Source organism: Molothrus aeneus, chromosome 31, assembly GCF_037042795.1.
Source record: "Molothrus aeneus isolate 106 chromosome 31, BPBGC_Maene_1.0, whole genome shotgun sequence".
Taxonomy (NCBI): domain Eukaryota; kingdom Metazoa; phylum Chordata; class Aves; order Passeriformes; family Icteridae; genus Molothrus; species Molothrus aeneus.
In genome coordinates, this window is record NC_089676.1 from 3144402 (window position 1) to 3157587 (window position 13186).

General features: G+C 64.6%; 3 protein-coding genes across 3 annotated transcripts; 1 reads left to right on the forward strand and 2 right to left on the reverse strand.

Moving 5' to 3' along the window:
* Window position 1: 1 nt before the first annotated feature.
* SCNM1 (sodium channel modifier 1) lies at window positions 2-2835 on the forward strand. Its single transcript, XM_066568042.1, has 8 exons — window positions 2-76; window positions 701-771; window positions 842-930; window positions 1292-1392; window positions 1887-1972; window positions 2176-2300; window positions 2391-2520; window positions 2665-2835. Exons 1-8 carry the CDS (start codon window positions 26-28, stop codon window positions 2762-2764), a joined length of 753 nt encoding a protein of 250 aa, XP_066424139.1. The 5' UTR covers window positions 2-25; the 3' UTR covers window positions 2765-2835.
* On the reverse strand, window positions 2816-8015 carry TMOD4 (tropomodulin 4). Its single transcript, XM_066568040.1, has 10 exons — window positions 7867-8015; window positions 7362-7496; window positions 6824-6980; window positions 6149-6271; window positions 5193-5282; window positions 4413-4543; window positions 4124-4231; window positions 3846-3989; window positions 3387-3531; window positions 2816-2916 (listed from the first exon to the last, which is right to left on the reverse strand). Exons 2-10 carry the CDS (start codon window positions 7482-7484, stop codon window positions 2894-2896), a joined length of 1044 nt encoding a protein of 347 aa, XP_066424137.1. The 5' UTR covers window positions 7485-7496; window positions 7867-8015; the 3' UTR covers window positions 2816-2893.
* Window positions 8016-8561: 546 nt separating this feature from the next.
* Window positions 8562-12477, reverse strand: VPS72 (vacuolar protein sorting 72 homolog). Its single transcript, XM_066568039.1, has 6 exons — window positions 12328-12477; window positions 11683-11835; window positions 11343-11454; window positions 11010-11189; window positions 10583-10724; window positions 8562-9930 (listed from the first exon to the last, which is right to left on the reverse strand). The coding sequence occupies exons 1-6, from the start codon at window positions 12442-12444 to the stop codon at window positions 9567-9569; spliced, it is 1068 nt and encodes a 355-aa protein (XP_066424136.1). The 5' UTR covers window positions 12445-12477; the 3' UTR covers window positions 8562-9566.
* Between the last annotated feature and the right edge of the window lie 709 nt (window positions 12478-13186).

Consider the following 13186-nt stretch of genomic DNA (forward strand, 5'->3'; position numbering starts at 1 on the left):
AGACCGCGGCCTAGCGGGGCCCGCCATGTCCTTTAAGCGCGACGAGAGCGACCCGGGGCCGCTCGGGGCGCTGCAGGTGGGGCCGGCACCCCCCAGGACCCCTCCCCGGGCACCCCTCGGGCACCCCTGGCACCGCCAGGCCCAGCCCCGGCCTCCCCCGCCACGCCCGGCCTCACCCCCGGGCCGCGGCCTGAGCCCCGAGGGTCCCCGAGGCCTTCCCTGGGTCTCCCCGAGGCCTTCTCTGGGTCCCCCTTTGTCCCCTCGATGCCCCCAACCCTTCCCTCTGTCCCTTCGTGTCCCCTCTCCCTCCCCGGGGTGTCCCCAACCCTTTCCTGAACCCCCCGGGACCCCCAACCCTTCCCTGGGTCCCTTTGTGTCCCCTCAGTGCCCTCGAGTCCCCCAGGTCCCTCCCCGGCCCCACTTTGTCCCGTCAGCTCTCCCCAGGGCTGTCCAGTTTAGGGACAGTTTGGGGGCAGTTTGGGGGCAGTTTGGGGATGATTTAGCTGGGGACAGTCTGGGGACAGTTTGGGGATGGTTTGGGGACAATCTGGGGACAGTTTGGGCATATTTTGGGTGGGGACAGTCTGGGGACAGTCTGGGGACAGTCTGGGGACAGTTTAGGGACAGTGTGGGGACAGTTTAGGGACAGTTTGGGGACAGTGTGGTGCCGGGGGTGACCGTGGTGGCCCCGTGTCCCCAGAGGCGCCGCGTGGCTGAGCTGCTGGCCAGCGCCATCCCCGAGGACGAGGCGCTGCTGCTGCGCGATGGCAGGTGAGGCTCCCCCGCTGTCCCCGCTGCCCCCGCTGTCCCCAGTGTCCCTGAGTGTCCCCGCTGTCCCCAGGCTGGCGTGCTCGCTCTGTCCCCAGCGCCCCGTGTGTGACACTCTGCAGACGCTGCTGCTGCACCGCGCGGGCAGGAAGCACCTGGACAGTGAGTGGGGGTGGCCCTGAGTCACCTGGCCCTGTGTCACCTGGCCCTGTGTCACCCGTCCCTGTGTCACCTGTGCTGTCCCCTCACCCTGTCCCCATGTCCGTGTCCCCGTCCCTGTCCCCCTGGCCCTGTCCCCTCATGGTGTCCCTGCCTGTCCCCTTCCCCCTGTCCCCCTGTCCCTGTCCCCTCACCCTGTCCCCATGTCCCCTGTCCATGTCCCTGTCCCCGGGCCGTGTCCCCTCACGGTGTCCCCGTCCCCTTGCCCTGTCTCTGTCCTCCTGTCCCACTCACGGTGTCCCTGTCCCTGTCCCCCTGTCCCAGTCCCTGTCCCTGTCCCCTCACTGTCCCCTCACTGTCCCAGACCTGCTCCGTTCCTTCGGGCGGCCCCGCTGGCCCCAGGTGACCCCGCAGGGACCCCAGGTGACCCCGCAGGAGGCCCCGGGCGGGGGCCCAGGTGTGCAGGTGGGTGTGGCCGGGCTGGGCGTGGCCCCAAGGCTGTGACACCAAATGGGCGTGGCCTCTGTGGGTGTGTCCCTGGGAGGGCGTGGTCCCTGAAGGTTGGATTAATGTGGGTGTGGTTAAATGTGGGTGTGTCCTGGGAGGGCGTGGTCCCTGTGGGTGTGGCTTGATGTGGGTGTGGGTCAATGTGGGTGTGGTCTACTTGGGTGTGTCCCTGGGAGGGTGTGGTCTCTGTGGGTGTGGTACAATATGGGCGTGGTCTCCAAGGGGGTGTGGCCTATGTGGGTGTGTGGTTTCCATGGGGGCGTGGCCTCTGGGCATGTGCTAAGCGGGCACGGCCTGGTTGGATGTGATGTGTGTGGGCGTGTCTTGGTGGGCGTGGCCTCGGGCGGGTGTGGCTGCGATGGGCACAGCTCAGGTGGGCGTGGGCTTGGGTGCACGTGGCCTTATGTGGGTGTGGCCTGAGGTGGGCGTGTCTCAGTGGGCGTGTCCAGCAGGCCCCGCTGCTGGCCCGGACGCGCCGCCTGGCCCGGAGCGCTCTGCTGAGAACGGCCCCGTACAACAGCTGCTGCAGGAGAGACAGGTGAGGGGCCAGGAAAATGGGAAATGATGGGGAAGGATGGGAAGAAAACAGGAGCAGATGGGAAAGGAACCCAGGAATACCAGGAAAAATCAGGAACAAACAGGAAAGGCTGGGAAAGGGCCCCAGGGACACCGGGGAAAGTTCTGGGGTTCCCAGGGAAGGGAACGTTCTGGGATTCACCCCCTCTCCCTTCCCCCTGCCAGGTCCAAGGGCAGCAGCTCCCGGGCCGGGATCCCCGGGACGATCCCAAAAAATTCCCAGACGCCGCCAGAGCCGAACCCCGGGAATGCCGGGAATGCCGAGACCCCCGGCCCCGCACACCGAGAGGGTGAGTGAGGCCCCGCCCGCCCGTTCCAGGGGATTTCCCGGGAGTTCCCCATTCCCGGGATTCCCAGCAGCCCCTCCCGCGCTCCCCCAGGCGCCCCCAAGGACGGGAAGCGGGGAAGGAAAGGAAATTCCCGGAGTTCCGAGGAAGGAAATTCCCAATGTCCCGAGGGGCCGAGCCCGGAGCGGCTGCGGATCCTGCGGCACCACCTGCACCTGCGCAGGTGAGTCGGGAGGTGGGAGTTCCGGGAAAAATCCCAAAAAATCCCCCCAAAAACTCCCCCGAAATATCCCCAAAATATCCAGAAAAATTCCCGAAATTCCCCAAAGTCCCAGAAAATCCCCCAACCCCGTTTCCTGTGTTCCAGCCGGGGCTGGCTCCAGGATCCCGCTGGGAATTGGGTGAAGGACGGGAACGCCGAGTTCGACTCCGACGAGGAGGAGCCGCCACCACTGCCACCAGCCTGAGGTCCCCAAGCGTCCCCAAGTGTCCCCAGAGCCCCGGGAATAAAGTGGGAATTTTTTGGGACATTTTTCCACCATTTTTCCACTTTATTCCCAGCGGTTCCTGAGCTCGGGGTGGGCATGGGGGGATTTTTAGGATTTCTTCTGTTGGCGACCTGGGGGGAGAGAAAAGGGGGGGTCAGGGTAAAGTCCCAGCCCTGGTGACACTTGGGGACATTCAGGAGCTCCCTCCAAGGTGGGCTCAGCTCTGGCACCCCTGGGTGACACCTGGGGACACTCACGGAGCTCTGGGACCCTGGGGTGACACCTGGGGACACTCACGGAGCTCTGGGGCCCCTGGGTGACACCTGGGGACCCTGGGGACACTCACGGAGCTCTGGGACCCCGGGTGACACCTGGGGACACTCACGGAGCTCTGGGGCCCCTGGGTGACACCTGGGGACCCTGGGGACACTCACAGAGCTCTGGGACCCCGGGTGACACCTGGGGACACTCACGGAGCTCTGGGGCCCCCGGTGACACCTGGGGACCCTGGGGACACTCACGGAGCTCTGGCACCCCTGGGTGACACCTGGGGACACTCACGGAGCTCTGGAACCCCCGGGTGACACCTGGGGACACTCACGGAGCTCGTTGTTGCGGGTGAGGGCGGCGGCGGCGCGCGCCCGCGGGCCCTGCAGGGTGAAGGTGTAGCCGAACCTCAGCAGGGAGGGACACTGCTCCAGGGTGGCTGCCATGGCCATCTCCACCGTGTCCCCCAGGCGCTGGCACTGCGGGGACATCATTGGGGACATCATTGGGGACAGGGTCAGAGTCACTGTCACAGCCCCATCTCCACCGTGTCCCCCAGGCGCTGGCACTGCAGGGTTGGAGACAGTCAGGGCATTGTCACCTCCCCTGCTGTCCCTGCTGTCCCTGCTCTCCCCACTGTCCCTGTCCCCGCTGTCCCTGCTGTCCCCACTGTCCCTGTCCCCACTGTCCCTGTCCCTGCTGTCCCCGCTGTCCCTGCTGTCCCTGTCCCTGTCCCTGCTGTCCCTATTGCTGTCCCTGTCCCTGTCCCCACTGTCCCTGTCCCCGCTGTCACCTGGTTGTCCAGGCGGATCTCGCTCAGCGAGGGGCAGCGCCCGATGGCCGCCAGCAGCCGCAGCATCCCCGCGCTGGTGATGAAGTTGGACTCGAGGTTGAGGCTCTGCAGGCTCTGGTTCTGCTCCAGCATCTCGGCCACCGCCTGGGGACACCCCGGTGGCACCACAGTGGCACCACAGTGGCACCATGGGGACACCGTCCTTGGTGTCCCCGGGATGGGTGGACAGGCACAGGGGGGACCCGTGCAGGGACATCTGGGGACACGTGGGGACTCACGTTGGCCACCAGGTCGTTGCTGCGCGTGGCCACCAGGCTGAGGCTGCGCACGTGGGTGTTGGTCTTGATGGCCTGGCAGATGGCCTCGAGCGTGGGGACAGGGATGTCCTGGGGACAGCCGGGGACACTTGGGGTCACCACAGGGCTGGGGATGTCCCCCAGGACACGGGGTCACCCAGGGGCCGGGGTGGCACCTTGGGGACCCCCCCTTCACCCACCCTGGGGCTTGCACAGGCGCCCCTGGGGACACGCTGGGGACACTTTGGGGACCCGTTGGGGGCGGTGTCACCTTGATGTTGTTGAGGTTGACCTCGTGCAGCTCGGGGTCGTTGTCCTGCAGCCGCCGCAGCGTCTCGGCCACGTCCGTGGGGTTCGGGGGCTCGTCCGGCACCGGGCGGTACCGGTCCGGCTGCACCACGCCTGGGACAGCGTGGGGACAGCGTGGGGATGGGGCTCAGGGACATACGAGTTTGGTCCCCAAATACTGCCCCAACCACCCCGTAGAGGCACTTGTCCCCTGTCCCCTGTGTCACTCACTGTTGATGCCCTGTCCCTGTCCCCTGTGTCACTCACTGTTGATGCCCTGTCCCCATGTCCCTGTCCCCCGTGTCACTCACTGTTGATGCCCTGTCCCCATGTCCCCTGTGTCACTCACTGTTGATGCCCTGTCCCCATGTCCCTGTCCCCCGTGTCACTCACTGTTGATGCCCTGTCCCCATGTCCCCTGTGTCACTCACTGTTGATGCCCTGTCCCCTGTCCCCGTGTCCCCCGTGTCACTCACTGTTGATGCCCTGTCCCCGTGTCCCCTGTCCCCCGTGTCACTCACTGTTGATGCCCTGTCCCCCTGTCCCCCGTGTCACTCACTGTTGATGCCCTGTCCCCATGTCCCCTGTGTCACTCACTGTTGATGCCCTGTCCCCCTGTCCCCCGTGTCACTCACTGTTGATGCCCTGTCCCCATGTCCCTGTCCCCCGTGTCACTCACTGTTGATGCCCTGTCCCCATGTCCCCTGTGTCACTCACTGTTGATGCCCTGTCCCCATGTCCCCGTGTCCCCTGTGTCACTCACTGTTGATGCCCTCGGTGTTGCAGATGTTCCCGCTGCAGATGGCGTCGTAGTACTGCTTGTTACTCATCAGCGTGTACATGCCCAGGATGGCTGCGGGGACACACGGTGACACTGGGGACATTGGGGTCACAGGGGGACACAGGGCCCCCGTGTCCCCCCGGGGAGGTGGCACCGGGAGCCAGAGGTGGGGTCGGAGCTGCTTTAACTGAGGGGACACAGAGGGTGAGGGGGGACATGGGTGACATTGTGGGACAAAGCGTGTGACACTGGGGTGTGTGTGACACAGACACAGGGGTGACAGGGTTGTCTGTGACACTCAGGTGTGTGACAGTGACACTGTGACACCGTGTGACACTCAGGTGTGTGCAGTGACGCAAGGACAGGTGTGCCATGCTGGCCTCGTGCTCGGTGTCCCTCCCCAGGTGACACTGACACCGTGTGACACTCAGGTGTGTGCAGTGACACCGTGACACGTGTGACACTCAGGTGTGTGCAGTGACACCGTGACACGTGTGGCACAGCCCTTGGGGACAGCGTTACCCTCGGCCGAGGCCCTTCCTGGTGCTGCTCCCGGCCCTGCGGGGATCCCGGCCTGTGCAGAGCCCATCCCATGGAAATCCCACAGAAATCCCACAGAAATCCCATGGAAATCCATGGAAATCCAGTGGAAATCCCACAGAAATCCCACGGAAATCCATGGAAATCCCATGGAAATCCCCATCCTTTACAAATCCCACCCCCATTCCAACCCCATCCATGTCCTCATTCCCATCCCATTTCGAATCCCAATCCCAAGCCCGCTGTCCCCTCTGTCCCCACGCACCGGTGATGTTGCACATCTCGGCCTCATTCCTGATCCCATTCCTGATCCCATTCCCACAGTCCCCTCTGTCCCCTCTGTCCCCTCTGTCCCCTCTGTCCCCGCTGTCCCCGCTGTCCCCTCTGTCCCCACGCACCGGCGATGTCGCACATCTCGGCCTCGGTGGCGTTGGCCAGCGCCTCCTCCAGCTCCGGCTCCAGCGTCACCTGCTCCTCCCGCGGCAGCGCCGGCGCCGCCGCCTTGGGGACAAACGGCTTCCCTGGGGACAGGGACAGGGACATGGGGACATTGACAGGGACATGGGGACATGGGGACAAACGGCTTCCCTGGGGACAGGGGGACACCGGGCATGGGGACATGGGGACAAACGGCTTCCCTGGGGACAGGGACAGGGACATGGGGACATTGACAGGGACAGGGACATGAGGACAAACGGCCTCCCTGGGGACAGGGACAGGGACATGGGGACATGGGGACAGTCGGCTTCCCTGGGGACAGGGGCACGGGACAAGCGGCTTCAGGTGGCATCGTGGGGGTGGCCTCATTGAGGCTGGCACTGCTGTCACAGGGTTGTGACCATCCCGGGGCTGGCACTGCTGTCCCTGGGGGTGACACTGCCAGGGCTGGTGGCCGTGCCCGGGGCTGGCGGGGGCCCAGCTCGCCCAGGACACCTGAGCCGCTGGCGAGGCCGAGCTAAATATAAAATACACCCGAGCCTGGGGGCCCGGGCCCCTCCTGTCCCCTCCGTGTCCCCTCCGTGTCCCCAGGCTGTCCCCAGGCTGTCCCCCTGCTGTCCCCGCTGTCCCCAGACCTTTTTTCTCGCCGGTGAAGGGCACGAGGTCCTGGCGCTCCTCGGCCTCCAGCGCCTGCCGCTCCAGGTGCTGCAGGAGCGCGTCCCGGTCCAGGGGGCCCGTGGGGCTCTTGTGGGTCTGATCGCGCTGGCGCAGCCCCGCGGGCAGCAGCACGTTCTGGGGACAGCGCCCGTGTCACCGCTGCCCATGTCACCACCACCCATGTCACCGCTGCCCGTGGCACCGCCCGTGTGGCACCGCCCGTGTGGCACCGCCCGTGTCACCGCTGCCCGTGGCACCGCCCGTGTGGCACCGCCTGTGTCACCACCACCCGTGTGGCACCACCCGTGTCACCGCTGCCCGTGGCACCACCCGTGTGGCACCACCACCTGTGTGGCACCACTGCCCGTGTGGCACTGCCCGTGTGGCACCACTGCCTGTGGCACTGCCCGTGTGGCACTGCCCGTGTCACCACCGCCCGTGTCACCACCACCCGTGTCACCACCCACCACCCATGTCACCACCGCCTGTGTGGCACCGCCCGTCCCCCGCGCCCACCTCGGGGTCCATCTCGGCCAGCTCGGCGTCCAGCTGCGCCAGCTCCTCCGGGGACAGCTCCTGCAGGATCTTGTCCTCGTCGATGTCGCGGTACTTCTCCAGCTCCTGCCGGTACGGCGTCATGGCCGCGGGGACCTGGGGACACGGGGGGACACGGGGGGACAGCGGGGTGGCACCGCTGGGCACAGCCGGGGGGACACGGGGGGACCTGGCCGTGCCACCCTCTGCGGGGACAGCGCGGGGGACACCGAGCACGCGCCAGAAGCTGTCGCCAGCCTTTGTCACCCGCCAGGGTCACATCCCGCTCGGTGTCAGCAGCCACGAACCGCGAGTCCCCGAGTGTCGCGCTGTCCCCGCGGGGGGTGGGGACGCACCTGCCCCGCCCCGCCCCCCTCGGAGCGTGGGAATCTTTGGGAAGCGGCTCCGGGATCCCCAAATTCCCGGGGACAGCGCGGGGACAGCGCGGGGACAGCGCGGGGACAGCGCGGGGACAGCGGGGCCGTACCTGGGGCCGATCCCGAGCGCCGGGGCTGAACCCGCGGCCGGTCCTGAAGCCCGGGGGGGGAATCCCAAAGCGGATCCTGAAGCCGCTCCCAAAAGCCGGGGCCGATCCCGGAGCCCCGGGGCCGATCCCAAAGACGATCCCAAAAGCCGGGGCCGATCCCAAAGCTCTGGGGCCGCGCGGGGCATGAGATCAGCGCTTTATTCGGGCCGGGAGGGGCGGATCCGCGTCCCGGCCCTTATCGGGAACGGAGGGGCCCCGCCCCGGCCCGCGGGGCCCGCCGACCCCAAAACCCGCCGGGGGCAGAGGCAGAGCGGATCCTTCCCCGATCCTACAAACCCACAAAGCTCCGGCCCCAAAAACCGCCAGGAGAAAAGGGGGACACGGGGAAAGGTGAGGGGGACGGGGATCCTTCCCAAATCCCATAAACCCCACAAAGCTCGAGGCGGGCTTGGCCCTACAAGCCCCGAATTCGGGGGGTGAAGGGGGTCTGGACACCCCCAAATGGGGTTTGGGGGAGATGGGAATGTTCTGTAGGTTCTTCTGGAAAAAGGAATCCCATAAACTTTATTTTAGGCTTTTCTGGAGAAGGGAATCCCATGTTATTGTAGGGAAATAATGGGTTCATGAACCTTGTTTGTTGTAGGATTTCTTGGAAAAATGGCTCCCACCCTATATTTTTTGTAGGATTTCTGGAAAAGGGTTCTGCAAACCTCTTTATTAATTGTAGGATTTCCTGCGAAAAGGGGCTCCCACCACCCCACACAAACCAACCCCCAAATCAACTTTATTCCCTCATCCAACACCCCTGGTGAACAACGACCCCAGAAAAACCATCACTCAAACGGGTGACCCCATATCCCTAAACCCCAAACCCCAACAGCCCAGCACCCCAAAATCCCGGGATTTCAGGCACTGCCAACACTTGGAAAGGAGCCCCTCACCAAAACCATGACAGCTGCCAGTCCCAGCACCCCAAACCTCAATCTGTGGTGTCGGGCACTGGGGACGCTCTGTCTGATGACGATTTTCTGCTGTGGTGGGCAGGATGCAGAGTCCAGAGGCTCCCAGAGCCCCAGGACCCCAAACCCCAAACCCCAGCTCTCAGGCACTGGGGACGCTCTGTTTGATGACGATTTTCTGCAGTTTTACAAAGAACACTCCCACACCCCAAATCCCCAATCCCGTCTCTCAGGCACTGGGACGCTCTGTTTGATGACGATTTTCTGCAGTTTTACAAAGAACACTCCCACACCCCAAATCCCCAATCCCGTCTCTCAGGCACTGGGACGCTCTGTTTGATGACGATTTTCTGCAGTTTTACAAAGAACACTCCCACACCCCAAATCCCCTCTCCCGTCTCTCAGGCACTGGGCACGCTCTGTTTGATGATGATTTTCTGCAGTTTTAGGAAGAACACTCCCACACCCCAAATCCCAAATCCCCAATCCCGTCTCTCAGGCACTGGGACGCTCTGTTTGATGACGATTTCCTGCAGCTTTAGGAACGTTCCCAAATCCCCTCTCCCGTCTCTCAGGCACTGGGCACGCTCTGTTTGATGACGATTTTCTGCAGTTTTAGGAAGAACACTCCCACACCCCAAATCCCAAATCCCCAATCCCGTCTCTCAGGCACTGGGACGCTCTGTTTGATGATGATTTTCTGCAGCTTTAGGAACGTTCCCAAATCCCCAATCCCGTCTCTCAGGCACTGGGCACGCTCTGTTTGATGACGATTTTCTGCCGGCCGGGCCGCGCCCCGGTGCCGTCCCCGGCCCCTGCGGTGCCCGCGGCGGCGGCGGCGGCGGCGCTGGGCAGCCCGTGCGCCGTCACGTACTTGCGGTAGGCCTCGCGGATGATGCGGAAGGCGCGGGCGTTGGCGTAGGGGATGTCGGTGATGGGGTCGCGGTACAGGGCGGGCTTGTGCGTCACCGGGCACAGCTCCCGCACCGGCAGCCGCGGCGCCCGCGCCCGGGGGAAGCAGCGCTCGAAGGTGGCGTCGTCGCTGAAGGAGATGAACGTGCGCGAGCACTTGCCCGGCGACGGCGGCCGCGCCTCGGGGTCCAGCCTGGAACGGCAGCGGGGACGGGGCTGGGCAGGGCCTCCCCCGGGCGTGCACAGGGGGCGCTAAAGGGCGCCGGCGGGGAGCTCGGGGTGGCCAAAAAGGGGGATTCCAAAGGGGTCTGGGGCCTCAAAAGTGAGGGTCCAACGGGGGATTTGGGATGGCCAGGATGGTGCCCAAAAACTGCGACCTCAAAGGGATCCGGGGCCTCAAAAGGTGCAGCTCCAGTGGGGGATTTAGGGTTTGTGGTGGTGCCCAAAAACTGCGAATCCCATGGGATTTGGGGCCTCAAAAACTGCGACTCCAAAGCAGGATTTGGGATTTGGGGTGTTGCCCAAGAACTGTGACTCTCATGGGATTTGGGGCCTCAAAAACTGCAACTCCAAAGTGGGATTTGGGGCTGCCAAGGTGGAGCTCAAAACCTGCTTTTCCCATGGGATTACAGGGTCCCAAAACCTGCTTTTCCCATGGGATTACAGGGTCCCAAAACCTGCTTTTCCCATGGGATGAGGAGGTTCCAAGGTGAGAGTCCCAGGTCGGGATTCAGTGCCCAAACCCACCCCCCAGAACCGGAATTTGGGATCTGGGAGCTCTGAGGGGCCGCCCAGCCCCTGTGGGGCAGCTCCAGGCTGGGATTTGGGGTTCTGGGGGCACTCACCCCTCGACGTCCACGGGGTCATCGCGGCCGGGCTCGGGCAGGAGGGGCATGGTCAGGGACCAGTACCGGATCACGGGGCCCACGATCTTCCTCTTCTTCTGCACCTGCTTCTTCTTGTCCGCCTCCAGCCGCTCGTAGTTCTCTGGGGGCGGGAATGGGGGCGGGAATGGGGGCGGGAATGGGGGCGGGAATGGGGGCGGGAATGGGGGCGGGAACAGCTCAGCCTGGCTCAGGTACCTTACAGCGCTGCCAGGTCTGGTCCTGGGATCCCAGCCCCATTCCGGGTATCCCAATCCCATCCCCTCACCCAGGGAGCGCAGGTTGATCCCCTCGGTGATCTTGGCCCTGTCCCAGCCCCATTCCCATTCCCAGTGTCCCATTCCCATTCCCAGTGTCCCATTCCCATTCCCAGGGTCCATCCCCTCACCCAGGGAGCGCAGGTTGATCTCCTCGGTGATCTTGGCCTCCTCCAGCAGCTCCTCCTGGGTCAGGGGCCGCTCGTAGCTCGTCCCTCCCTTCTTCCTCTTGGACTGCACCTGGCGCTCCTGGAGCCGCAGGAACGTCTGCCGGGTGTGCTCCGTGGTGGACTGGCGCATGTGCTTCCTGCCTGGAGAGACAGGGATCAGCCACGGATCACCCAGAGATCCCCAGGATCCCTCCCCAACCCCTGGGGAACCAGGAGCTCCCCCAGAGGATGCCGTTTCCAGCTGGGATCACCAAGACCCTGCTTGCATCCCTACCCCATTCCCCCCTCACTCACTGTCTCCCCCGTCCTCCTGCAGCTCCAGGGGTGTGGATTTCACCTCCCGGCTCCTCTGGGAGCCTCCCCGCGGCCCCTCGGCCTTCTTGGCCCGCAGGCTCTTGAGCGGCTCCTGCAGGGGAGGGAGGACAGAAACCAGCGGGGGATGAGGGCCCGGGAGCGCCGGGATCTCCATGGAGAAACCCGGGAAGGGCTCGGTACCCCCCGGAACAGCTCAGTGCCCCCGGGAAGGGCTCGGGATTGGGGGGATTTCCCCGAAAACCCCGGGAAGGGCTCGGTACCCGGAGCAGCCCCGGGATCGGGGGAATTTCCCCGGAAAGGCCCCGGAAGGGCTCGGTACCCGGTAGGCCTTGGTGAGCACGCGGCGGCGCCGCCGGGGCTCGGCCTCGTCCTGCTCCGAGCCCGGCTCGTCGCCCTCGTCGATGTCGAAGTCGGAGTCCACCTCGTCATCGCTGTCAGAGTGGTCCCCGCGGTACTCGTCATCGCCGGACTCCTGGGGTAAACATCGGGAATGTTGGGAATGGCGAGAATGTGGGATCGGGAATATCGACAATATGGGAATGTTGGGAATGTTGGGAATACGGGAACAGGGGATTGGGAACCGTGGAATCCCACGCAGGGATGCCCGCAGTGCTCATTGTGCCCAAACTCCGGTGGGACACAGGGAGGGGTCTCCCTGGATCCCCGGGAACCCGTTATCCCGGGATTTATCCCGGAATCCCCCGTTATCCCGGGATTTATCCCGGAATCCGAAATCCCCCGTTATCCCGGGATCCCACAGAGATGGAGCACCCGGAGGTCCCCAAACGCTCCTCCCGGGACATCCCCCATCCCCCGGACATCCCCGTTCCCCGCACATCCCCCGGCCCCCGTCACGCCCCGCTCCCCTCACGCTTCCCGCCTCCCGCCGCCCCGCTCCGAGCGCCGGGCCCGCTCCCGCCGCGCCTCCCGCCGTGCCCGCCGCGCCCCCCGGCGCTGCGCTCGCCTCGTTGAAGCCGCCGTAGGTGGTCTGGTAGAACTCGTCCTCCTCCTCGGCCTGCAGCAGCCCCGAGAGGCGATTCCCGGCCGTGCGCCGCGGGGCGCGGCCCTCCGCCAGGCTCATCTCGGCGCTCGGCCCGCCCGCCTGCCGGGACCGCGCGGGGAGACACAGCGAGCGCCGAGCGATCGATGGGCGGGGGCAGAGACAGCGACACCGCGTGGGGACGGCGGGAACTGCGGGTGACGACATTGTGCTCGGGGGTGACGTCATTGTGCTCGGGGTGACGGCATTGTGTTTGGGTGACGTCATTAGGGATGGGGGGGGATTTTTGGATTTTTGGTTCGGGTGAAATAACCGTGATTTTGGGAAAAAAAATTTTGGGGTTTCTGCAGGGAAAAACGGGGATTTTAGAGCGAAAAATGGGGAATTTTTGGGGGACTTTCTGGAGGCTTTTAGGGTTTTTGGGGGTTTTTGGGGGGTTTTGGGGAGGTTCCCAGTGTGTGGGGTGACGTCATGGGGCGCGTGCGAGGAGTTGTGCGTGCTCTCTGACGTCACAGGGCAGGTGTGTGAGCTGTGATGTCATGCGTCAGAGTGTGGGCACTCTATGATGTCATGGGGTGTCAGGGGTGTACAGGGGCTCTGTGACGTCATGGGTTGTCGGGGCAGGGCTGTGGCTCTGTGACGTCATAGGGCAGAGGCATCTATGCAGCAGTCAGCAGTGTGACATCACAGGATGGGGATGAGTGTGTGTGCTCTGTGACGTAACCGGATAAGGACATGTGTGCTCCCATGACGTCACTTATTTGGGGTGTGGTGAATAAGGGTGACGTCATTTAATGGTGTGCTCAATCTGCTCGTGTGACGT

What these genes read in the sequence shown, in the direction of transcription:
- SCNM1 (XM_066568042.1), top strand. Translation starts at nt 26, where the DNA reads ATGTCCTTTAAGCGCGACGAGAGCGACCCGGGGCCGCTCGGGGCGCTG. An exon ending in GGCCGCTCGGGGCGCTGCAG is followed by an intron (nt 77 to 700) that starts GTGGGGCCGGCA and finishes CCGTGTCCCCAG; the next exon opens with AGGCGCCGCGTGGCTGAGCT. An exon ending in CTGCTGCTGCGCGATGGCAG is followed by an intron (nt 772 to 841) that starts GTGAGGCTCCCC and finishes CGCTGTCCCCAG; the next exon opens with GCTGGCGTGCTCGCTCTGTC.
- TMOD4 (XM_066568040.1), bottom strand. Translation starts at nt 7,484, where the DNA reads ATGACGCCGTACCGGCAGGAGCTGGAGAAGTACCGCGACATCGACGAG. An exon ending in CTTCACCGGCGAGAAAAAAG is followed by an intron (nt 6,272 to 6,823) that starts GTCTGGGGACAG and finishes CCCTGTCCCCAG; the next exon opens with GGAAGCCGTTTGTCCCCAAG. An exon ending in CACCCGCAACAACGAGCTCC is followed by an intron (nt 2,917 to 3,386) that starts GTGAGTGTCCCC and finishes CTCTCCCCCCAG; the next exon opens with GTCGCCAACAGAAGAAATCC.
- VPS72 (XM_066568039.1), bottom strand. Translation starts at nt 12,444, where the DNA reads ATGAGCCTGGCGGAGGGCCGCGCCCCGCGGCGCACGGCCGGGAATCGC. An exon ending in TGCTCACCAAGGCCTACCGG is followed by an intron (nt 11,455 to 11,682) that starts GTACCGAGCCCT and finishes CCTCCCCTGCAG; the next exon opens with GAGCCGCTCAAGAGCCTGCG. An exon ending in GACCCCGTGGACGTCGAGGG is followed by an intron (nt 9,931 to 10,582) that starts GTGAGTGCCCCC and finishes CTGCCGTTCCAG; the next exon opens with GCTGGACCCCGAGGCGCGGC.